The 26864-nt window shown below is 37.7% G+C and overlaps 2 protein-coding genes across 2 annotated transcripts; both read right to left on the bottom strand.

Annotated features, from left to right (window-relative positions):
* Positions 1–5788: 5788 nt before the first annotated feature.
* On the bottom strand, positions 5789–14222 carry LOC131950137 (proteoglycan 4). The gene is made up of 7 exons (XM_059312186.1): positions 14162–14222; positions 11538–11612; positions 11007–11092; positions 9431–9518; positions 8521–8733; positions 8093–8429; positions 5789–5970 (listed from the first exon to the last, which is right to left on the bottom strand). The coding sequence occupies exons 2-7, from the start codon at positions 11596–11598 to the stop codon at positions 5937–5939; spliced, it is 819 nt and encodes a 272-aa protein (XP_059168169.1). The 5' UTR covers positions 11599–11612; positions 14162–14222; the 3' UTR covers positions 5789–5936.
* A 5779-nt stretch (positions 14223–20001) lies between these two features.
* LOC131950145 (lectin BRA-3-like) lies at positions 20002–26139 on the bottom strand. Its single transcript, XM_059312193.1, has 5 exons — positions 26070–26139; positions 24371–24456; positions 22968–23055; positions 20772–20984; positions 20002–20111 (listed from the first exon to the last, which is right to left on the bottom strand). Exons 1-5 carry the CDS (start codon positions 26128–26130, stop codon positions 20002–20004), a joined length of 558 nt encoding a protein of 185 aa, XP_059168176.1. The 5' UTR covers positions 26131–26139.
* Between the last annotated feature and the right edge of the window lie 725 nt (positions 26140–26864).

The following is a 26864-nucleotide window of genomic DNA, read 5'->3' as shown; positions in this document are numbered from 1 at the left end:
CCACACACAAGTACTCCACAGGGCGGCGCTAAAGGTTTATATCATACGTCGGTCAACACACTGGCCAATCGAAACACTTGGTGACGAAGAAGCAAAGGAACATTAAATGCATAGGCGTCCCCGGAAAATGGCAAACATGACATGACATGACATTGTTTCTCAGGTAGGTCATTAAAATAACAAAAGTCAAAGGAGATCTCTTATAATATACGAGCCTACCCGCGGCATATCATACGCCGCTATTTAGTTGTTTTATTTTCGACTTTTCAGTAATTCATAATTTGTGAATTCGACAATACCAATGCTGCCACTGAAAATATTTGCTTTAAACCACTATCAGTAGGTCGTTAAGTACGATATTACCCCCACCCTCCTTTACCCAACCCCAACCCCTACCCTACACCCCTCCCCGTGAATGCAGCCTCCTCTTAGATACCTCCCCTAAGTTTAAAATCGTTCCAAACTAAATTATCTGCCCCTAATAACCGTCACTAAACCCGATTGTAAACATTTAGCGTGAACCAAAGCTCACCAGACCATGTAGGGGTGGGGTGGTAGGGAGTGCGCTTACAGCTTGTTTTCTAGCGTCTCCAAGAAGAGAATTCTACATATAGATAAACAAGCTATTATGTTAATGCAGTAAATAAAATCTATATTTAGCTTGAATTAAATCCAAAGTTAATTGCAATGGGGTACGATTTTTTACTTTCAGTTTTTCTGTAAGTCTTCTCTTTGGACAGTAGGGAGCGTGCTTCAAAAATAAAAAGTTTCAAAAATTTAAAGAATATTCTTCAACCATTTTATACTCCTGCCCGTTAAATCTCAACCCGCACCCACATCCCCCCGCGGGACCTACAATTTCTTGCCCGCAGTAAAATTTCTAAAAACAAACTGATACCTAAAATAGAATAGTATGAACACGCCTATGCATTAAGGTTTTAATGAGATATCATTAAATCGCCGCCTACGTTAGTATGATTGTCAGGAGGCAATACACAACCTTCGTAAAGCCAACTGACACACACTTATGTATATAGCAAAAATATGATTTATGCTCTGGCCATTTCCATAAAAGTTTAAAATTCAAAGATATACATCTAATCAAAAGCGTTACATACCTAGACCATGACTCAGACCTAGACTTAGACCTAGACCTAGACCTAGACCTAGAACTAGACCTAGACCTAGACCTAGACCTAGACCTAGACCTAGACCTAGACCTAGACCTAGACCTAGACCTAGATCTAGACCTAGAGACCTAGACCTAGACCTAGACCTAGACCTAGACCTAGACCTAGACCTAGACCTAGACCTAGACCTAGACCTAGACCTAGACCTAGACCTAGACCTAGACCTAGACCTAGACCTAGACCTAGACCTAGACCTAGACCTAGACCTAGACCTAGACCTAGACCTAGACCTAGACCTAGACCTAGACCTAGACCTAGACCTAGACCTAGACCTAGACCTAGACCTAGACCTAGACCTAGACCTAGACCTAGACCTAGACCTAGACCTAGACCTAGACCTAGACCTAGACCTAGACCTAGACCTAGACCTAGACCTAGACCTAGACCTAGACCTAGACCTAGACCTAGACCTAGACCTAGACCTAGAACTAGACCTAGACCTAGACCTAGACCTAGACATAGACCTAGACCTAGACCTAGACCTAGACCTAGACCTAGACCTAGACCTAGACCTAGACCTAGACCTAGACCTAGAACTAGACCTAGACCTAGACCTAGACCTAGACATAGACCTAGACCTAGACCTAGACCTAGACCTAGACCTAGACCTAGACCTAGACCTAGACCTAGACCTAGACCTAGACCTAGACCTAGACCTAGACCTAGACCTAGACCTAGACCTAGACCTAGACCTAGACCTAGACCTAGACATAGACCTAGACCTAGACCTAGACCTAGACCTAGACCTAGACCTAGACCTAGACCTAGACCTAGACCTAGACCTAGACCTAGACCTAGAGACCTAGAGACCTAGAGACCTAGAGACCTAGAGACCTAGACCTAGACCTAGACCTAGACCTAGACCTAGACCTAGACCTAGACCTAGACCTAGACCTAGACCTAGACCTAGACCTAGACATAGACCTAGACCTAGACCTAGACCTAGACCTAGACCTAGACCTAGACCTAGACCTAGACCTAGACCTAGACCTAGACCTAGACCTAGACCTAGACCTAGACCTAGACCTAGACCTAGACCTAGACCTAGACCTAGACCTAGACCTAGACCTAGACCTAGACCTAGACCTAGACCTAGGCATAGACCTAGACCTAGACCTAGACCTAGACCTAGACCTAGACCTAGACCTTGACCTAGACCTAGACCTAGACCTAGACCTAGACCTAGACCTAGACCTAGACCTAGACCTAGACCTAGACCTAGACCTAGACCTAGACCTAGACCTAGACCTAGACCTAGACCTAGACCTAGACCTAGACCTAGACCTAGACCTAGACCTAGACCTAGACCTAGACCTAGACCTAGACCTAGACCTAGACCTAGACCTAGACCTAGACCTAGACCTAGACCTAGACCTAGACCTAGACCTAGACCTAGACCTAGACCTAGACCTAGACCTAGACTTAGACCTAGACCTAGACCTAGACCTAGACCTAGACCTAGACCTAGACCTAGACCTAGACCTAGACCTAGACCTAGACCTAGACCTAGACCTAGACCTAGACCTAGACCTAGACCTAGACCTAGACCTAGGCATAGACCTAGACCTAGACCTAGACCTAGACCTAGACCTAGACCTAGACCTAGACCTAGACCTAGACCTTGACCTAGACCTAGACCTAGACCTAGACCTAGACCTAGACCTAGACCTAGACCTAGACTTAGACCTAGACCTAGACCTAGACCTAGACCTAGACCTAGACCTAGACCTAGACCTAGACCTAGACCTAGACCTAGACCTAGACCTAGACCTAGACCTAGACCTAGACCTAGACCTAGACCTAGACCTAGACCTAGACCTAGACCTAGACCTAGACCTAGACCTAGACCTAGACCTAGACCTAGACCTAGACCTAGACCTAGACCTAGACCTAGACCTAGACCTAGACCTAGACCTAGACCTAGACCTAGACCTAGACCTAGACCTAGACCTAGACCTAGACCTAGACCTAGACCTAGACCTAGACCTAGACCTAGACCTAGACCTAGACCTAGACCTAGACCTAGACTTAGACCTTTAGTTTTATATTTAATAATATTAAACCAATAGTGTGGAGTTTTTTAACATCCAATTTTTTGGACGTCTTATCTCCTTTGCAGGTACATCCTCCAACGTCCCAACACTAGGCTAACAATGAGCGCCTTGGCTATAAATGGCGCCCTTGAGCGCCAAATAAAAAAAAAATCAGTTTTTTCACAATTTTTTCTTTTAAGTACATTGCTATTTCTTTTTAACTTTACGTAACGCACTTCATTTACATGTCATCTAGACAACCCCCACAAAAATGTGACTAAATTAAAACAAAAATTGTCAGGACGAATAAAGTGCATGCACACAGATGGCGCGGAACATATTGTTTGCTCAACCTTCAGACGTCCTTTTGTTTCAACCAGCTTGTCGATATAAAATTTAAAAAAAAAATGTTTCTTTTTTTAACCACCGTTTCATAAAAATTTATCAACGAACGTACAGTGCGCGTTAATTTTTTGTTTAATTTTTTTTTTATGTTAGAGCTCGAGAAATTACATAACGAATTTAGAAAGAAATATTTTACTCTTTGAGAGAGTATCGAGTTCTGCAATACCTTTACATTTTTTTTCTCACGGGAGGTAGGAGTATTGCAACATCCTTTCAATTATTCTCACGTGAGTATCGAAACTTCAAAGATCCTTTCAATTATTCTCTCGTGAGTATCGAGTTTTCAAACATTGTTTCATTAATTACCGGAGTGTCGAGTATTGTAACATCTTTATATTTATTTTCTAGGAGTGACGAGTATTAAAGCATCTTTTCATTTATTCTCACGTGAGTATCGAGTCTTCAAACATCATTTCTTTTATCCTAACGGGAATGTCGAGTATTGCTACATCTGTAAACTCTCATTTAACAAACAGGTGTTTCAAAACTTTATCGCTTTTAACGCTTTTTTAAGGGAAACGATTTGATATTTCTTCTGTTACGATGAAACAGCTCTATCGTTGAGTAACTCTGCCCATATTTAAAAAAAAGGGACAGTCATCATCTTCACTGCCACAAACATATCACCGAATCTTAAACAGATAATAAAGTTTGATTGGATTGATAAACAATAAAACACGCAGCTAAACCCATGTCTGTACGACTCCTCTGGCAGGTGTCAGATCCGTCCTGCAGACCTTGAGTAAATTATGAAGCCACCCATATCCAATGGCTCTGGACATTGAATTAAGTTTAAGTAATACTAGCAGCAAGACCGTGCTACTGAAGGTCCAAGAGGGCACTCCAACTCAGAGAAATCATTTTTAGGACCTGTTTTACAAAATTTGGCTAAGGACTAACTGTCTTGTATCCAAAAGAAGTGGACAATTTGTTTTTAAATGTTACGAATCACCACACTTTTTTTCAAACAAGCGGTCTTTAGCCACCAGAAAAAAATTGAAACAGTCACTTGCATAGTAAGAGACAACTGTGCTGTTTGTAAGTACTGTTAGACTAGTGGTATACATGTTTGTAACTAATAATAAGAAATAAGAACGACTCTAAACAAGTTTTAATTTTTATTACGATTGGTTGCTAGTTGAAAGAAAAGTAACTAAGAAATATAAATGAAAAAATGCAAAATCATACACTTAAATAGAAACGTATTGTTATAATATAACTAAATAGTTTATTGTACTTGGTTGTGGTTGGAAAATGTTTTTAATCTAGATTAAAATGTTCAATCAATCGTAAACACAATGGAATATAATTTTTAAAAAATAAATGGTCACATGTTACCTGAAAAGAGATTTTATCGACTTTGTCATAGCTTGAAGCAGAGATGCTAGGAATAATATTAAGTCAGAGAGCTGAAACCTGTTGGCCAGTTGTAATATTTTATTAGAAGAGAGTTGAAAGGCCAAGGCGAGTTGGTCGGTCAAGTGATTGGAACAAGCTGAAGGGGTGTAGTTTGTCGTGCCAGTATTGTTCTTAGAAGTTTTGTTTTGGATAGTTAGCATATCGTTCTTGTTGGTGTAGGCAGTCTAGTTAATGTAGAGATATTACTTTGAAGCTGAAATGGTATGATTATTACCTGTTGCATATCATCTATGATTTGTATGTGAAAAAATTACAATTTGGTTTTGAAATATTATTTATAAAGACTTAAATTTTAGTGACAAAATTTCAATATAAAGAGATTTTTAATTAAAGATTAAGCTATTCCATACTTCAATGTCCAGTAAAAAATGTTTGTATCGTCAACGAAGCAAAATTTCTTTTTATAATAATCTTGTATCTTAGCACATAAATATAATGTGCGTACCACGTTTTTAAAAAGGTGCTAATTTTTTTAATAATCGTAGGATTTTTTTTTTAAATTAACAAGATTAAAAAAAAAAATATGTACACACACAATCTTAACTTTTATTGCTTGGTCTCCATAATAAAATTGTTGTTTTAATAATCGTAAAGTTTAACCGTTGTGGAAAAAATTAACATGAGTAAAACAAAATGTCTTAACACACACGATCTTATCTTTTAATGCATGTCTCTCTATTTAAACTTTTAACGTGTTGGTCAGTTTTGTTCGAAAGAATAACATTAGAGTTATAAAAAAGCTAAATCTAAACTGTGTAATAGAATGTAGGCCGAACATTCATGATAACCGTTATAATAACTTTACTTCCGTCAATTTTTCAAACTGATGTTATTTTATATACATGGCCATCAGATGTTGACTTTAATCAGACCTTTATCCTTTAGACCTTTATGGGTGGTACTGTGCTTTACGTTTTTTGCCACTGTGGACAGTAGGAGAAATGTAATCATCCGTAAAATTATAAGAAAAAGAAAGATTATTACAAAGGTAAGAAATGTAAATACAAAACATTTTTTTATATTACTAAACATATTTTAAAAATATTACTTCAACTATATAGCTACATCTATCTTAAACGCAATGTTAAAACATTAAATGTAGCGGGACTGATCTCCTTACAGTTTTTTGTTTTTGATATGGTACAGCAATGTGGAAAGTACGTACAGTGCCATTGAGCTATAGACATGTTTTTGGCAATTTTTAATTCTTAATTTTTGAAAAATCTAAAAGAACTGCGGAAAAAGATAATATTGCGTACCAAATGATCGCAAACTGTGTGGATACAATAGGAAGGAAACGAGTAATTTTTAAAAATTTAACCGATCACCTAGTTAAGTAACGTTTTATGTTGAAAGGCTTTTTCTTAGAGGCATGAATTGGAAAATTTTGAGATAAAAGTGGTAGAAATTTTGCTCGCAAATTTCCGCCCACTATAGACAAAGGAAACTAGTTAAATGGGGTCTTATGAGTTTTTGGTTTTTAGAAATTAGAAATAGCGTAAAGTACTACTCTCGGTAACATGAACTCAATGTAATTTCGAAAAAAAACCAACAGAGAATACATTATTTTACTTATATATGGCTTTCGTCTACATAACAGAAACAGTACTGAAGTTATATGCTTTTGAAAAACCAAAAGTAGAATAAGTGTCAATTCCGATTACCGGAAATATCTGAAAATTTGAATAAAATATTAAATTTTTGAAAATCTTGATTTTGAATTTGTGAACGATTATACTACATTCCCTGTACTCCGTTTACTAGACAGTAACAACAGGAAGAAGTATACGAATTGATCACGAGTACATAAGGAAACCAGACGATTAATATTTACGCAATACGGTAATCAACATTTAAACAGAAATTTCAGTGGACTAGACTTTTACTATAGGTTTTTGTTTGGACGGTACTTTGCGAAATAACAATGAGTTGGCACTTCATTTTCACAGTAGCTATACGGGATTTAATAGGATATTTCCTGCACTGTTATAACTGTGTCCATTGTTGATGCTAGTTGGTTATCCAACCCCCTCCCCACCCTCACGTCCCACACCTGAACTGGGACATCGTAACCTTATATGAATGCATCCCCGTCCCACCTAGCTATGTGCAGGCTAGGGCGCCCCCCTCCCCCTCCCTGGATTTCCGGGGTCAGACAGGGGTTAAGCTGGGGCCGGGAGAACGAATTAGGATAGTTGAACGTTAGCCTTAGAGAAGCATGTAGTCGTGTTTTGTTTTGTAAAGTGTGTTAGTTGAACGTTAGCCTTAGAAGCATGTAGTCGTGTTTTGTTTTGTAAAGTGTGTTAGTTGAACGTTAGCCTTAGAAGCATGTAGTCGTGTTTTGTTTTGTAAAGTGTGTTAGTTGAACGTTAGCCTTAGAAGCATGTAGTCGTGTTTTGTTTTGTAAGGTGTGTTAGTTGAACGTTAGCCTTAGAAGCATGTAGTCGTGTTTTGTTTTGTAAAGTGTGTTAGTTGAACGTTAGCCTTAGAAGCATGTAGTCGTGTTTTGTTTTGTAAAGTGTGTTAGTTGAACGTTAGCCTTAGAAGCATGTAGTCGTGTTTTGTTTTGTAAAGTGTGTTAGTTGAACGTTAGCCTTAGAAGCATGTAGTCGTGTTTTGTTTTGTAAAGTGTGTTAGTTGAACGTTAGCCTTAGAAGCATGTAGTCGTGTTTTGTTTTGTAAAGTGTGTTAGTTGAACGTTAGCCTTAGAAGCATGTAGTCGTGTTTTGTTTTGTAAGGTGTAGTAGGGCTGGCCCCTAAGGCTGGCCACTATTGAGGTTCAAGATTACTTTTTTATCCAAGACTAAAGAAGCAACCATTAAAATTAAGGAGCTGAAAGTGCGTTTGTGTTGTTCTTGAACCTCTCACTGCATAACATGCACAAATGGTAAAGATTTAAGTGGGTCATAGATTATTAACATATCAAAAATGGTTTAAAATGAGATCCATCTAGCGAGAAGGTAAGTGATTTAAAATTGATGAATTAACTAACCGTAAACATTTAGGTATTTGAATTCATCAGGTAATAGATTAAATTATACACACCACTTTGCTAACTTGCGTGTTGTAGCCGGTGTAGATTCTGGTGTTGGTGCTGTTGTTGGTGCTGGTGTAGATGTTGGTGTTGGTGCTGTTGTTGGTGCTGTTGTTGATGCTAGTGTTGTAGCTGGTGTTGGTGCTGTTGTTGGTGCTGGTGTAGATGCTGGTGTTGGTGCTGTTGTTGGTGCTGTTGTTGATGCTAGTGTTGTAGCTGGTGTTGGTGCTGTAGTTGGTGCTGTTGGTGGTGCTGTTGTTGGTGCTGTTGTTGGTGCTGTTGTTGGTGCTGTTGTTGGTGCTGATGTTGGTGCTGTTGTTGGTGTAGCACACATTGTCGTTTTAGAATCTGAGAATAAAATATAATCGAGAGATTTAAATTTATCTGTAATTTTTTTTTTCTATTTATTTAATGTATTGAGCAACCAGAAAGTACCTACTGGGTTCGATGCATAGGTAGTAATTACTGGAAATACAGTCCGATGTTGTTATGTACGGATGCTCTGGTCTGATGTAAACACACGTATAGCCCATCGGGTCTCCCAGCCACCACCAGTCATTGGTTATTTCAGTCGCTGGTTGGTTGGTCTCATCCCAGACATAGGTTCCCCTGACGGCTTTACTGTTGGCACCGATCCAAACGAACTTGTCTTCTGTAGTAGTTACGTGAAAAAGAGTTGTAAAAATTGTTAGACTAGGCCTACGAAGTATATTTCTTGTTACTGTATTTTCATATATTTTTACAAATGTAACATGAAAAAATTGTGTTGCCTAAATTTTCGCTGTTAAATTTAATCCTTGAGATCTCGTGTCTTTGATATGGTTGCACATATTTTGGGTTGGATAGTTTGGTTGAGATATTTTCTAAGGTAATTTTTTTGCGATAATGCAGACTGAGATTATTAGTCTAATATACGTATAAATGCACATGCACAAATAGGCTTACATACATATGCTCACTCTTAAACACGTACATCTATACATATAAAATACTAATATACATACACATACACTAACACATACGTGAAACCATAAAAATACATAAAAGCGCATACAAAAACCAGCACAAAAACATAGCCTATACATAGGTGTACGCATTTACACGTATACCCAAAGATATACCTGTAAAAATACTTATAAATCAAAATATACTTTTCCTCGCTCAACTGCTTGTATTTCCAGCATATCATTTGTTGTGGCTCTAATATTTTGATGTGCAAATTTATATAAAAATAAACATACATACATGTAATCGTAAACTGTTGCTATACTTAAACTGCTAGTGAGCAGTAACCATTGGCTAGCTGTTCTTCAAGAGAACTTTACTAGTCTAATAAACTTCAGACTTACTGCTCATATTGAACGCAGCTACTACGTCGTTTAATACTTGGAGTGAGGCCAAAGTTGCAAGGTTTCCTCCTAGGGCCTCACACGCTGACTGTAAGACAAAGAAGTTTCCGGAATGAAAAATGTTTTGAGCAAGTTAGACTACGAATATATTAAATGCACTAGATCTGGGAATGTCATTAGCGTAATACTACGTGGCAGCGAATGCTTGAAATTAGCAACCGCCACAAGCAGATCACTGGACTCCAAGCTAAGTGTTTGCGAAGACAACTAGCATGCACTGGCGTAACATCATCTCAAATAATAGACTACTAGGAGAGATGGAAATGGAAGCAGTTTTCAAAATAATTTTAAATAAACCGGGATTGATCTCCCCTAATCTTTCTCGAATATTCTCATATAACTTGGAATATAGACTAGACATGACTTTTAATTACTTAAAAATAGAATAGAATCTCATAGAAAAAAGAATTGCTCACCAAGCGAACGCCAAAACAAAAAATGTGCATAATAGTGCGCAATATTATTAGTACTTTATAAATTTACATGCGTTTTTTGAGAAATCGGAAATAGCGTAAATTAGTACTTCCGGTCAAGGGAAATTACTAAACATTTAACAGAAGGTAGAGAATTAGATTTTTTACTTACATGTGAAATTTCATTTATCTATCTGAAACAGTACTCAAGTTATAGGCTTTTGAGAAATTCAAAGTAGAAAAAGTACCACTTCCGTTTATTGGAAATCGTTCAAAAGTTGATCAGGATCTACGATTTTGATAAAATACTTATATATGAAATTTCATCAGCCTAGCTGTAACGGTACTCAAGTTATCGTGTTTACACACAGACACACACACACACACAGACACACAGACATACGGACAAGATTGCAAAATTATGTTTTTCCGTATCAGTGAGGTGTAAAACGTCGAGATTTGTAAAAATCTGTTGTTTTTTATTTTGCACGATTACAAGACTTTCTCTATACTTCGTATATACGAGAACGTAAAAATGATGTCGATAGATGGGGCACGTCCTAAGAAGACTGAATCAAGATGACATTGCAGGAATTGCGCTAAACTGGACGCCTCAAGGAAAAAGAAAGCAGGGAAGGCCAAAGGCGATGTGGAGGCGCAGGGCGGGGAAGCAGCTGGCAGAGGCAGGACTGTCATGGGGGACTGCCAGGAAGCAGAGGCAGGACTGTCATGGGGGACTGCCAGGGAGCAGCTGGCAGAGGCAGGACTGTCATGGGGGACTGTCGGGAGGCAGGTGGCAGAGGCAGTACTGTCATGGGGGACTGCCAGGGAGCAGCTGGCAGAGGCAGGACTGTCATGGGGGACTGCCAGGAAAATTGCCGTTAACAGACGAAACTGGAGGGAGCTTTCTGTGGCGGCCCCTTGTGACTTGGGCACAAAAAGAAAAAAAAAAGATAATGATGATGAGATCTAGGACTATCTCTTACACATTTTAACGACCAACGCTTTTATTATAGAAAACAATTATTCAATTATTTGAAAAGACTGTTTTTATTTTTATTTTAAAATTATTAATTTGTTATATTTAGTATGACATCACTTACCTGGGCACCGTCCCAAGAAAGCATTTCTTGTTTTAGCACAAAGCAACGGCCATCCACAATCTTAGCACCTGGCCAGTCCCCAGTTACTGCGGATATTGTTTTAAAATCGAGTGCAAAATAATGTTTATTACTTATTCATGTAAAAATATATAGTTATTCATACACTACTGTAAAACGGCGAGGTCCAATGGTAGAGCTTATGACTGCTAACCCATAGGTCTGATGCAGTGGCGTAGCAAGGTCGGGATGTCACCCGGTGCGGCATTTAATGGTGTCACCCCCCCCAGAGGCGTAGCGACCATTCCCGGCGCTTTCAATTTTCGATTTGCACCCCGCTACTCAGGACTTTCGATTTGCACCCCCCCCTCCACCCTTGTCGGGATTTGTCAAATTTACTCTTAAAAGATCTGCACCCACCGCCCACCCACCCCCTTTCACTACGCCACTGGTCTGATGTGAGGATCCCGGGCTGAATGACGTCACAGAGTCCCTGAGATCCGAACTTGAAAATTTCGAGTTGTTCTAACTTACCTGTCAAAGTGAGGCATGCGCCAATAAAAACACACAGAAGCAGGTTGTTTCTTGAAGGCATTTTCAGCAGATGTTCTGTGGTAGAAAAAAAAGTGTACATCTACTCGGTTACATTAGATCAGGGGTTCCCAACCTTTTTTTACTCTAGAGCACGTTCTAAAATATCGGTAGGGTGGCGGGCACCACCTATTTTAAATCGACAAACTCTTCCAGAGGCGTAGCGACCCAAAACTTTCGATTTGTACCCCCCCCCTCAAACTTTCGATTTGCACCCCCCCCCCTCATACTTTCGATTTGCACCCCCCCCCCCCCCCCCCCTCAAACTTTTGATTTCCATCCCCTTCAACCTTTCAATAATGTTTATGAAAAAAATTCTGTCTCTGTCGAATAGTGAGAGGCGGGCACATACGAATCGTTCGGCGGGCGCCATGGCGCCCGCGGGCACGGGGTTAGGAACCCCTGCATTAGATGGTCAGTGACAAAGATAAATAAGGTATAACGGAAATTGCTTTCTTACCGAAAGACACTTGCAACGAATACCCGAATGGTCGCTTGCCCGAATGTGACAAATGAAGAATAGGCACTTACCCAGCAAACAACGCAACTGTGCATATTGCCGAGGTTATAAAAATAGATAAAGGCCACTATACGTAATCTGCACAATGAGTCTTTGGCACATACGTGAAAAGATAATATTCCAAAACATTGCACATTTTTGCACATTTGAAAAAAAAAACATGTACTAATTAAACGCAAAATATTATGTACATGATCCTAAATAATATTACATTCTAATTACATTATTAGAGTCAAATATTTGTAGTAAGTAAGCATACGACTAAAATGCAATCTGGTCTTTGTCGCTAAATTAAAGGAACTTTTATTTCACATTATAGAATCTCTTAGATGTACCTTTATCATACATTTATGAGAGGGGATAGCCGCCCTCCATTCCAAAAAGAAAAACAACAAAAAATTTGCTAGAGTAGCCTCTGATATTTATCCTAACATGTATGGATCTACATCCGTTTTCTGTCTATCATACCTTTTCTTGTAACTACATTGCTATTAATATACAACTCTTCAAACTCCACAACATTCATATGGGAGCTAGACATCCCCCATATCATGCTGCTAAAACATAAATTACATCAAAATAAATACATACAAACGTAGGGCATGGTAAACATTGTTTTCTTTAACTTTAGTTACACAAGAGAAGAGTTTTTCTATCACCCCCATCTGGCCAAACTAATTTTAATATTCCATTTTTGTAAACCACCGTGTCATAAAAACCTAATAAAGAAAACAAGCTGACGTGTGTGGTACAATGCGCTTTTGATTGTGCTTAAAATTTATGTGGACATTGTAGAAATGACAGCTTCAACAATTGTTCAGAAATATGTCACTATCGCGAGTGTCGTGTCTTGTAACATGTGTTGAGCTATTCAGTTCCCTTGCAAGCAACATGTATTAAAAAAATAATTTTTGGACTAGAACTGTTTGTACGAATAATATAAGCAACTTCCTTCTGTGGTATTTTAATTTAACTATGATAGTCATTTACACAATAAGTAAATTTTCATCATGCAGTTGCTCATAAAATAAACCCGCCTCGTTACCAAAAGTTTGATTTTATATTCATTGATTTTTGTTTTCAAAAATTGTGGTTTTATATGTAACAATACGGAGACAATCCTCTGCGTAGTTTTACGTACACCTTACCGTAAGTTTCATTCTCCAAATGAGTTTTAAAAAGTATCAACAAGCCTTTATATATAAGATGTGGCTCACCTGCTCTGTCTTCTCAGCACAGAATTTGATGAGAAAGTGTGGTCAGACTCGAGCAAAGCCAAAATCAGTGTTTTAAAAGATAAAACCTTGTTGTCTTTGACTTGGAAGAGGTGAAGTAGAGTTCGGCAGTGAAGTAAATTCACCCTTGACCTCAGCATACGAAGGCATAGTGTGGTCAGACCATGCTCTTCCGAAAAATGTGTTGTTAAAAGAGATGTTGAGACTTTTTGAATGTGGGGGTCTGGCTTTTTATGACGATGTGTGACAGTGGGATGGGATGGGGAAAGAAAATTCTTCAAACAGACATAACATTATGGATGACCCTGAAATACACGGTTATCCAAGGATAACGAGTAGTCTAGTTCAAATCTAAAAACAAATCATACCTCAGCTAACATATTACTCTCTTTTAAAAGAATCGATTTCTTGTGTCTCGAACCCGTACCACCCACTAGTAACAATTACACCCAAATCTCGGACAGCTGGGCATATACAATAGGGTGAAAAAAGGTTGGGTAATTTTAATTAAAGTCAGAGTATAATAAAGTACGGGAATATTATTTAAAATAGTAGTATAATTATATCCTAGCTTAGCGAATTCCATTACAAAATATACAAAGATTTATAAACAATTATAAGGCCTGAATTAGTTTATTATAGAAACTTATTATTCTATTCTAGAACAAAGAATCTAGATAGATCTAGATTCTTGAGACAATCACAACCTGCCATGGCAGATGGTCTGATATGAGTGGAGCAGTCAGCCGCTAACTTGTCAGACCAAAACTGAACACAACAAACGAGAACAAAAGTGTTAAGCAAAAACTTACCAGAAAACGACGGTCTTATACCAGCCTTCCAACACCCAAATATTCAACAGGACGGCCTTTACAGTTTACATCAAATAACAGGCCAGTCAAAATACTGCCCTGTGATGTCGTCGAATACATTAAAAAGCATAGGCGTCCCCGAAAATGGAATTCGTTATTTTAAAGAAAGGCATACACTAATTTCAAAGCCAAAAAAGATCTGTTATATGAAAGAAGCATGCTGTAAAAATTAATAAATATATTATTAGTTTTTAATTATGTTCAAACTTAATTGTTTATGTAAGTTATCTCTCCGAAAGCGAGGGCGCCTGTTTACTTGCTGGGCGTCCAACAAATTATTTTTAAAAAAGTTTATATTTAATCCATTGTACGATTCTCAAGAGACACACCCTTCCCCCTCCACTGAACAAACAAATCCTCCCCCCGGAGCATAGTATCTAAAAAAGATCAAGGTCCCTAAAATATAATAGTATGAACCAGTGTTTCTTCCAGACTTTTTTCTCTGGGGGAGGGGGGCAGACAACATTTTCCGGTGAAGGAGGGGGGGGGGTGAAAACAGGTAAAAGTATGTTTTTTCTATGTAAATTCAGTTTTGTTCGGGGAGGTTTTAGACGATGAGATGCCTGGAAGAAACTCCGGAGCATAATGTCTAAAAACGAACAAGGTCCCTAAAATAGAATAGTGTGAATACGCCACTGTAGGCCTTGGTTAGGATTTTACGAGACATTAATTCGCCGCTTACGTGACAAGAGATAAGCCTCTTTCACAAAAACACTAAACAAAAACTAAGCAGTTTCTTAAACAAACGCCAACGTATATGACACAATTGATTGATGTTCTGGACATTTCCATAAAAGTTTTACATAACACCGTCCGAATACACGTACACATCCCGACGAGTTCCGCTGCACCTGCACCTGCATCTGCACCTGCACCTGCACCTACACCTACACATACACCTACACCTACACCTACACCTACACCTACACCTACACATACACATACACCTACACCTACACCTACACCTACACCTAAACCTACACCTACACCTACACCTGCACCTACACCTGCACCTACACCTACACCTACACCTACACCTACACCTACACCTACACCTACACCTACACCTACACCTACACCTACCCTACACCTACACCTACACCTACACCTACACCTACACCTACACCTACACCTACACCTACACCTACACCTACACCTACACCTACACCTACACCTACACCTTCTCCTACACCTACACCTACACCTACACCTACACCTACACCTACACCGACACCTACACCTACACCTACACCTACACCTACACCTACACCTACACCTACACCTACACCTACACCTACACCTACACCTACACCTACACCTACACTTACACCTACACCTACACCTACACCTGCACCTGCACCTGCACCTACACCCAAACCCAGACCCAGACCTAGGTCTCTTCTTAAGTTAGTAGTTAATTTTTAATAGAACATCATTTCTGATGGTTTTAGGTCAACGAATTAGCATGCATTTATAAATGAATAGATGTTCTTCTTATTTATAACTTCATAGAGTAAAATAGGTTTTACTAGTATGTTGAAGATCCGAATTTTTATTCCAAGGGTTAAATCTCTATAACACGTAATTTTTTTTAGCTCGTTGAAGACTGCTCTTGCCTTGCCCGTCCTTATTTTTATGTCTGCTTCGGCCCCATCCAGCTTATCAACAATACTTTCAAGGTAGGTGAATCTATCTACTTCTTCTAGGGCTTTTTCTTCCACTGTTATAGGGGTGCTACTTTACTTTTCCCTCTATGGATGTTCTGGCCCAGGCATGTAGAAAAATTAGCAACACTGTTGGTTTTATCTTGCATTTGCTGTTGTGTGTGAGAAAGAAGGGCCAGGTCGTCAGCAAAGTCCAGGTCATCCAGCTGGCTCCACAGTGTCCACTTTATACCATTTCGCGTTTTCTCTGTTGACATCTTCAAAATCCTATCTATGGTCAGCAGGAACAGGAATGATGAAAGTAGGCAAATCTACATTACTCCGGTCCATACTGTAAGGCCTCCGAAGTCTGTTGGCCATGCACTACTCTACATTTCAGACCTTCATATGAAGACATAATAATGTTGACTATTTTCTTTGGCACCCCGTAGAAAGTATTTACATTGATATAAAATTTATAAAAGTATAGCTAATAGTCTGGACATTTATTTGTAAATCAAACGTTTTTGACTTCTCATCTGCTCGTCTGGCGCCCCGACGATAGTGTGACAAGGAGCGCTCTTGGCTAATGCCGCCCCTGAAAGCTATATAAACCATTATCTGTTTTTACACAATTTGTACTTATAACTACACTGCTACTTCCATGTAACTCTTCAAACTGCACTTCATTAGCATGTCAGTTAAACAAATTCCCTTAACAAATGTTGATAAATTAAAACAAAAATTATCACAACAAATAAAATGTATACACACACATGGCGTGGAGAATATTGTTTGCTCAACCTTGAGACATGATTTTGTTTTCATCCCAGCTTGTTGTTCTAAAAATTATTTTTTTGTTGTTGTTTTTAAGCACTATTTCATAAAAACCTATCTACAAAAGAAAGCAGATATGTGGTACAATGCGCGTTCGTTTTCTGCAACATCTGTTCATTTCTCTAGAGAAAGTGTCGATTATAAGGCAACATCTCTTCATGTATTCTAACGGAGTGTCGAGTATGAAAACATCTGTTTATTGATTCTCACGTGAGCACCGAGTCTTCAAACATCTTTTCATTTATTCTCACGGGTGTGTCGATAGTTGATACTTGTATTAAATTTTAATCTCCCATTCAACAAACACGTGTTGCAAAAATATTTCGCTTAACGCTTCTTAAATGAAACGATTCGATATTTTTTCAGTTATGATGAAATAACTGTATCATTAAGTAACTCGGCTCATATTTAAAAGTAAAGGCCAGTTATCATGTTCACTGTTCCAGATATATCACCGAATTTAAACAGATAATAACGTTTGATGGGCTAGATAACGAATAGGACAAGAAGTCAAACCCATGTCAGTAAGACTCCTCTAGCAGATGTCTGATCCGTTCTGCAGACCTTGAGTAAATTATAAAGCCACCTATATCCAGTCGTTAAAGACACTGAATCAAGTTTAAGTAATACTAGTAACATGGCAGTGCTGCTAAAAGTCCACGGGGACTCTCCAACTCAGGGAAATCATATTTAGGACCTGTTTTACCAAAATGGACTGAGGCTTGTATCCAAAATAAGTGGAAATTTATTTTTTTAACCTTATTAATCACCACACTTTTTATACAAACAAGCGGTCTTTAGCCACCAGAAAAAAATTGAAACAGTCACTTGCTTAGTAAGAGACAACTGTGCTGTTTGTCGGTACTGCAGGACTAGTGGTAAACATGTTTATAACTAAGAATAAGAAATAAGAACGACTCTAATATTTTTGACTAAATAGTGTATTGTAGTTGGTTGTGGTAAAAAATGTTTTTAATCTAAAGTGAAATGTGCTATCAATCGTAACCACAATAAAGTATAATCTAAAAAATTAAATTGTCACACATTTTGTTAACTGAAAAGTGATTTTATCGACTTTGTCATAGCTTGAAGCAGAGATGCTAGGAATAATACTAAATCAGAGAGCTGAAACTTATATTCCTGTTGTAACATCCAATTCGAAGAGCGTTAAAAGGACAGGGTCAGCAGGTTGGTCAAGTGATTGGAACAAGCTGAAGGGGTGTAGTTTGTCCTGCCAGCAATATTATTAGACGTTTTGTGTTGGATAGTTAACACATAGTTCTTGTTGGTGTAGGCAATATAGTGTAGGTATAATATTTTAAAGTGGAAATGGAGTGATTATTACCCGTTGGGAATCCTCTATTGTATATAAAAAAAAACTTTGTTTTAGAAATTTCTTTTATAATACCTTAAATTTAAGTGGCTTTTACATTTCAATGGAAATATATTTTTAAATAAAAAAAAATATCTTGAATAAAAAAAAATTCATAACACACATAATTTTATCTTTTATTGCTTAGTCTCACTATTTAAAGTTTTAGCGTGTTGGTCAGTTTTACTTGAAAGTGTGACATAAATAAAATTAAAAGCTAAACCTAAACTGTGTAATAGAAAGTAGGTCCAATATTTATGATAACCATAGAATAACTTTACTTCCGTCTATTTTTTAACGTAATTTATTTTATATACATGGCTATCAGATGTTGACTTCAATCAGACCTTTATCTGTTAAACCTTTAGGGGTTGGACTGTGCTTGATGTCGACGGCCACTGTGGACAGTAGGAGAAATGTATTCAGCCGTAACATTATAAAAAATAAACCGGGAGTGATCTCCCCTAAACTTTCTCGGATATACTAATATCAGGACATAGACAATATTTGTAATACATTTTTAATTACTTAAACTTTTTATAATAGAATGGAATCTCGTAAAAAAAAGAATTGCACACTAAGTGAACGCCTAATAAAATGTGCATAATAGTGCCGGATATCATTAGTACTTTATAAATTACGCGCGTTTTTGAGAAATCGGAAATAGCGTCAATTAGTACTTCCGGTCAAGGGAAATTACTCAAAATTTGACAGAAGGTAGAAAACTAGATCGTTTACTAACATGTGAAATTTCATTTATCTAACTGTAATAGTACTCAAGTTATAGGCTTTTGAAAAATTCATAGTAGAAAAAGTACCACTTCCGGTTATCGGAAATCGCTCAAAAGTTGATACGGATATACGATTTTGATAAAATACTTATATATGAAATTTCATCAACCTAGCTGTAACGGTAATCAAGTAATCGTGTTTACACACAGACACACAGACACAGACACACACACACACACACAGACATACGGACAAGATTGCAAAATTATGTTTTTCCGTATTAGTGAGGTGTAGAAAAGGTCGAGATTTGTAAAAAAATCTCGATTTTTGTTTTGTTTTGCACGATTACAATACTTTCTCTTTACTTCGTATATACGAGAAAGTAAAAAAGATATTATTATTAAAAGGAAATAAATTAAATAAAAAAAAACTGTTTTACGTATTTAACATAGTTTATGAATATTACTTTAACTATATAGCTACATCTTATCTTAAACGCAATGTTTTTAAATTAATGTCTAAGATATATGAAGAGGGACTGTTCACCCTACAGTTTCTTGTTAATTAATATAGTACAACAATGGTGAAATTACGTCCAGTGCAATCGAGCTGAATATATGTTTTTAGCATTTTTAATTAAATTTTAAATTTTATTTAAATAGAAAAGAATTGCATAGAAAAAAAAAATGCGCACCAAATAATCGCAAACTATGTGTATAAAATAGTACGGGTAATTGAGTAATTTTTAAAACGTTAACAAATCACCTAGTTAAGTAACGTTTTATGTCGAAAAGGTTTTTCTTCGCTTCATGAGTTAAAGGGAAATTTTGAAATAAAAGTGGTAGAAAATATGCTCGCAAATTTCCGTCCAGGATAGGCGATAGAGAGAGAAATCTTGTTAAATGGGATCTTACGTTGTTTTTTTTAGGTATAAGAAATAGCGTGAAGTACTACTTCCGGAAACAGGAAATCACTACATAACAGAACCAGTTCTCGAGTTATATGCTTGAGAATGAGTATTTCACTTTCAAAGTAGAATTACGATATTCAATAGAATAAAACCTGCACCAGTGGTAAGTATTTGAGTGGATCCTAGATTATTACAATATCTAAGATGGTTCTAAATGAGACACATTTACCGTGAAAGTAAAGGATTTTAAATTGATGAATAATCTAGCCATGAAACTTATTGTATGTTAAAATTCATGAGTTGAAAGATTAAATAATACACACCAGTTTCTTGACCTGCGAGTTGTGGTTGGTTGTGGTACTGGTGTTGGTGTAGCACACATTGTCGTTGTAGAATCTGAGAATAAAATAAAATCGACAGATTTCAAAATTAACTGTGAAAATAATTTTCTATTTGTTTAAATTTCCTGGAAAAAGGCATTTATCTTTCATTCAGAATATTAAACTTCTTGTCTATTTTTGTTTTGGATTATTTTATATTATGAGCCGCTATCATATGCCGCTATTTAGTTGTTTTATTTTCTACTTTTCTGTAATTCATAATTTGTGAATTCGACAGTACCAATGCTGCCACTGAAAATATCTGCTTTAAAACACTATCAGTAGGTCGTTAAGGACGATACTACCCCCACCCTCCTTTCCCTAACCCCTACCCTACACCCACCCCCCGTGAAAGCAGCCTCCTCTGAGTTACCTCCCCTAAGTTTAAAATTGTTTCAAACTAAATTATTTGCCCCCAATAGCCGTCACTAAACCCGGCTCTACGACTGTAAACATTTAGCGTGAACACAGCTCACCAGACCATGTAGGGGTGGGGTGGTAGGGAGCGCGCTTACAGCTTGTTTTCTAGCGTTTCCCAGAAGAGAACTATATATATATATATATATATATATATATATATATATATATATATATATATATATATATATATATATATATATATATATATATATAGATACCAAAAACATTATCTATTGAGCAACCAGAAGGTACTTACTGGGTTCGATGCATAGGTAGTAATTACTGGAAGTACAGTCCGATGTTGTTATGTACGGATGCTCTGGTCTGATGTAAACACAAATATAGCCCATTGGGTCTCCCAGCCACCACCAGTCCTTGGTTATTTCAGTCGCTGGTTGGTTGGTCTCATCCCAGACATAGGTTCCCCTGACGGCTTTACTGTTGGCACCGATCCAAACGAAATTGTCTTCTGTGGTAGCCGCGTGACAAAAAGTTGTAAAAATTATTTAACTACTAGCCGTCCCGGCCAGGCCCTGCTCTGGCTTCTGTGAAAAACCTTTCTGTTAAAGACCATCACCTGTGTGTTTAGTAATCATCATAACCCCGGCATTGCCCACCCAAACCACAACCAACCAAAACCAAAACAACAAAACGCAAACATAACGCTAACACAATTACAAATACAAACGAAAACAAAAACCTAACAACAAACCCAACCACAACCACAAACACCAATACCAACCAATAACAACAAAAAAAAAACGAAAAAGCAAACGAAAACAAACCAAATCCAAACGCAAAACCAACCAAAACACAAATACAAACCCAAAGAAAAAAACACAAACAAAAACGAAAAAAGAAAACAAAAACGAACCAAATCAAACCGCAACCACTAACGCAAACCCAACGGAATCACCTGTTTTAGCTTAATAAACGACTAAAGTACCCCAACTTATTCATAGTCTTTTGCACTCACTTAAACGAACGCGCCTGTTTCAATTTAATGAACAGTTTTAATACTCCAAGCTTATCCGTAAAATACCTACAACATTTGCACTTGATCAATCCCCGCTAATTATGTAATTTTTTTTTTCCCAACACCAAAACAAAGTAATAAAAAGTAAATTCTTTTCCACTAATGCAATGGTTTTATAGAGGGAAGTAATTGTGTTTTCCTAATTTATCAAAGGGAAGTTAGTGCTATAGGACTAAATAAAGACATAATTTGAATTTTTGTAAAAGATGATATTTTTCTAAAACTTGTGTTTAATGAACATGCCGAAAATTATTACTTTCAGTTTGATAAATGAAAATTATTTCCCAACACTTTCAATAGTAATTTTTAAACTCATAAATTTAGACAAACGCCCACGATAATATTCTAACACTTTAATCAATCGAAGTATGTCAACGACATACAGAACTGAGCTTTATATATTAGACAAAGTAAATTTCTTGTAACTGTATGTTCACTTATTTTTACAAAAGTAACACGAAAAAAGTTAGTAAAAATTTTCACTGTAGAAATTTAGTCCTTGAAATCTCGTTTCTTAGGTATGTTATTGTTTTAACTATTTTGTCTCAATAGGTTTGGTTGAGATATTTTCGGCGGCTATTTTCGATAATAGGAGTTGAGATTATTAGTCCAATATACGAATATACATATATACAAATACATAGACATGTCTATGCTTATACACGTAGACCTATATACATAAAAATACTAACATACATCCACTTACACTAACACATATGCGTAAACATAACTTTACGTATAAAAACACCAGCAAGTACACATATGGGGTCATCCTTAAATGACGTCACGCTTTTTTTTGACGATTTTTACCTCCCCCCATCCCATCCGTCACACATCGTCACAAAAAGCCAAACCCTCACCTAAAATAAAGTCACACCTCAGCTACAACCACCCACCCCCCCCCTCAAAGTTGCAGTTGAATTTTTCTTAAAACATAGATATTTTTTTCCAAAATCTTGTCTGAACTCTCTCAACATAGAGTATTTTAATCAATCCCTATTACAATTTGTTAAAATAGTTTTCTATAACGCGAAATAAACGCTAAAATTCGTTTTCTAACATTACTTTTTGTTAATGCAAAAATCTGACGTCCTACCATCTGAACCCCCACTCCTTCCCCTGCCCCTCAGCACACACCGTCACAAAATTACGGACCCCCCTCCCTCCCCCTACGAGTGTGACGTCATGTATTGAAGACCCCTATAGCTATGTACATATTTCTGTACATGTACTAATAATCAAAACAATTTTCTCCTCTCTCGACTGCTTGTATGTCAAACATCTCAATTGTTATTTGTAGGTGCCACTTTATATACCTAGATACATACATATACATATAGTCGTAAACTGTTGAAGTAATCATTGGCAAGCTGCTCTTCAAGAGAACTTTACTAGTCTAATAAACTTCAGACTTACTGCTCATATTGAACGCGGCTACTAAGTCGTTTAAAACTTGGAGTGAGGCTAAAGTTGCAAGTTTTCCTCCTATGTCCGCACATGCTGTCTGTAAGACGTCAAAGAAGTTTCAGGAAAGAAAAATATGTTTTGAGCGAGTTAGACCACGAATATATTAAATATACTAGATCTAATAATGTTCTTAGCGTCCTACTGTTTATATAAGTAAAAAAAATATGGCCTCTGGTCAGTTAAAAATCTGTTCCGTATTTTTTCCGAGGGTAGCACAATTTTTTTCCTGACCTCCTGGGGCCGATTTACATCTCCAAGGGTTTTCAAAGGGTTCCTACGTGGGAAATGTTTTTCGATATATAGCTCATATAAGGAGAATTACACTTGTGGTCACTTTTAGCCCTCGCCGCGCGAGCAGAGGCTGACCAATAGCTTATACATAAGGCCGATTCATTTACCCAGGTCTGTGCAAAAAATGGGCTAGATGTACAGAGCTAAAGGTCCAAAAACAAAGTTTTGAAAATATTCATCGTTTTTCACAAAATTAATAATGTTTATATAGGGAAAATTCGGACCGGTCAGTTTTAAAGCCGTTCCGTAATTTTCCCGAATACATAATGCCAAATTTGAAGCGCCTGCAGCGCTGGGAAGTGCCATATCGGGCACCCGACACCTTTTGCATATCATACTCCGCTATTTAGTTGTTTTATTTTCTACTTTTCAGTAATTCATAACTTGTGAATTCGACAGTACCAATGCTGCCACTGAATATATTTGCTTTGAAACACTGTCAGTAGCTCGTTAAGGACGATAACCCCCCCCCCTTCCTTTCCCCAACCCCCTACCCCCCCCCAGTGAAAGCAGCCTCCTCTTAGTTACCTCCCCTAAGTTTAAAATTGTTTCAAACTAAAATAGCCGTCACTAAACCCGGCTCTACGATTGTAAACATTTAGCGTGAACGACAGCTCACAAGACCATGTAGGGGTGGGGGCGGTAGGGAGCGCGCTTACAGCTTGTTTTCTAGAGTCTCCAAGAGGAGAATTATTATAATTATTATATTGTGAGAATTAAACGAACCGTTAGACCATGAGCAGTGGTTCTCAACCTGGGTTTCTTCAAACCCCAGGATTCGGTGAGTTAGTCTCAGAGGTTCGGTGAAGTTCAACACACAGACTTGACTCATATGTTTCAGGATACGATTTTACATTCTAAATAGTCGCAATATATATGAGGTAAATTTATATTACGTATCTCGTAATACAAGGTTTGGTCGCTCAAAATATCTCTTACACATTTTAACGATCAACTTTTTCATTATGGAAAACACGTTTTTATTGTTTCAATGATTTGAAAAGATTATTTTTACTTTACAAAACTTATTACTGTGTTGTGTTTAGTATGACATCACTTACCTGGGCACCGTCCCAAGAAAGCATTTCTTGTTTTAGCACAAAGCAACGTCCATCCACAATCTTAGCACCTGGCCAGTCCCCGGTTACTGCAGATATTGTTTTAAATTCGAGTGCAGAATAATGTTTATTAATTATTCAGGTTAAAATATATAATTATTCATATACTACTGTAAAACGGCGAGGTCCAATGGTAGAGCTTATGACTGCTAACCCATAGGTCTGATGTGAGGATCCCGGGCTGAAGGACGTCACATAGTCCCTGAGATCCGAACTTGAAAATTTCGAGTTGTAGGCCTACTAACTCTATGAGGGATCTTCAATAAAACATGGAATGAAGAAATAGTCCCAGATTCATGGAAACCGGGAATCATCATCAAATGACCCAAAAAAGCGACCTTAATGATTGTGAGAACTGGAGAGGCATTAACCTACTGTTAGTACCAGGAAAAATTTTCTGCAGAGTCTTATTACAAAGAATGAGGAAAGGAATTGATGGAATCCTTCGTGAAGAACAAGCTGGCTTCAGGGCCAACAGGTCACTTAACGACCAAGTATTTGTCTAGCGCACTATAGTGGAACAGTCCCTGGAGTGGAATTCGTCTCTCTACATCAACTACATAGATTTCGAGAAAGGATTCGATAGCATCCACCATCCATCACTATGGAAGATACTAGAGCTATATGGCTTTCCAGGAAAAGGCATAAACATACTTAAGGACATGTACTATGACAATCAATGCTATTGGCGACATGAAAACCAGCAAAGTGAATGGTGCAAGGTAAAAACAGGAGTCAGACAGGGCTGTGTCATCTCACCTGTCATCTTTTTGGTGGTAATAGACTGGATTATGAGAAGAGCCACTGAGGATGAACCAAGAAGAATTGTTTGGGAGCTTAACAACCACATGGAGGACTGTGACTCAGCTGATCACTTGGCTTTACTCTCACATGCCCAAAATTGACATCCAAGCAAAAACCACAAAAAATAGAGCAAATTGCTAAAAGCGGTGGGCTAAAGATAAACTCCGGGGAAACCAAGCTAATGAAAGTAAAAGCCAAAAGTGCTCTCAAGACCTTTGCGAATGGAGCAGAGCTAGAAGAGGTCGAAAACTTTAAGTACCTCGGCAGCAAATGGCAGCATGGAGAAAGAAATAGCCATCATAATAGCAATGGCAGCACAGGATTTCAACAGACTCGCTAAGATCTGGAAATCATCCTCACCTCAGCAGAGAACTACAATAAGGATCTACAAGTCTAATGTACGTTCTGTACTCCTCTATGCTGCAGAGTCATGGAAACTAAACAAGAAAGGAGAGAGCCGACTCAGAGGCTTTGAAAGAAGATCCCTTCAACGTATCCTCAGAATAAAGTGGGACGACAAAGTCCCGAACAAGGAAATACGACGAAGGACAGGTTTAAACGACATAGTTTCAGAAGTTTGAATGAGGAGATGGAGATATGCATGAGCAAAAGAAGACTCCCCAACATGGCGCACAAGTGGACTCCGCCTGGAAAGCGAAAGATAGGAAGACCACTCGGAACATGGAGGAGAGAGATGGAAGAAGAAGTGCAGGCTACTGGCAAGACCTGGCATGAACTAAAGTGGCTCGCCCAAGACAGAGTGGAATGGCGGAGATTTGTTGCTGCCCTATACTCCACAGGGAGTGATGAGGATTAAGTAAGTAAAGTACTATCTTACCTGTTAAAATGAGGCAGGTGCCAATAAAAACACATAGAAGCAAGTTGTTTCTTGTAGGCATTTTCAGCAGATGTTCTGTAGTAAAAAAAAATTGTACATCTACTCGTTTTATTATACGGTCAGTGACAGAGAAAATTAAAGCATAATGGAAATTGCTTTCTTACTAAAAGACACTTGCTTAAATGCAACAATGCCCGAATGGAAACGTGCCCGAATGTGGGTAATGACGAATAGGCACTTGCCAACTCTGATGGTTACCTGACACACGTTAGGCAAACAAGACAACTGTGCATATTGCCGAAATTATTGAAATATAAGTACTATACTTATTCTTCCCCATGATTCTTTGGCACATACGTGAAAAGATTATCATCCTATACATTGCACACTTTAGAACTATTGAAAAAATAAAACCACAACAACTAATTAAACTCAAACTATTATGTACATGATCCCAATTAGCATTAAATTCTAATCACATTATTAGACCCAAATATTTATAGTAAATAAGTATACGACTAAAATACCATCTACTCTTTGTCGCTAAATTAATCGAACTTTTATTTCACATTATAGAATCTCTTAGATGTACCTTTATCATATATTTATGACAGGGGATAGCAGCCGTCCCTTCCAAAAAGAAAAACAACAAATACATTTGCTAGAGTTGCCTCTGATATTTATCCTAACATGTATTGATTTTCATCCGTTTTCTGTCCATCATATCCTTTTTCAACTAACTACATCACTATGCATATACAGCTCTTCAAACTGCACTTCATTCATATGGGAGCT

This window comes from Physella acuta, unplaced genomic scaffold, assembly GCF_028476545.2.
Source record: "Physella acuta isolate Inbredline_101_S28 unplaced genomic scaffold, ASM2847654v3 ptg000738l, whole genome shotgun sequence".
NCBI classification, from domain to species: Eukaryota; Metazoa; Mollusca; class Gastropoda; family Physidae; genus Physella; species Physella acuta.
This window is presented reverse-complemented; position numbering and strand designations above follow the sequence as displayed.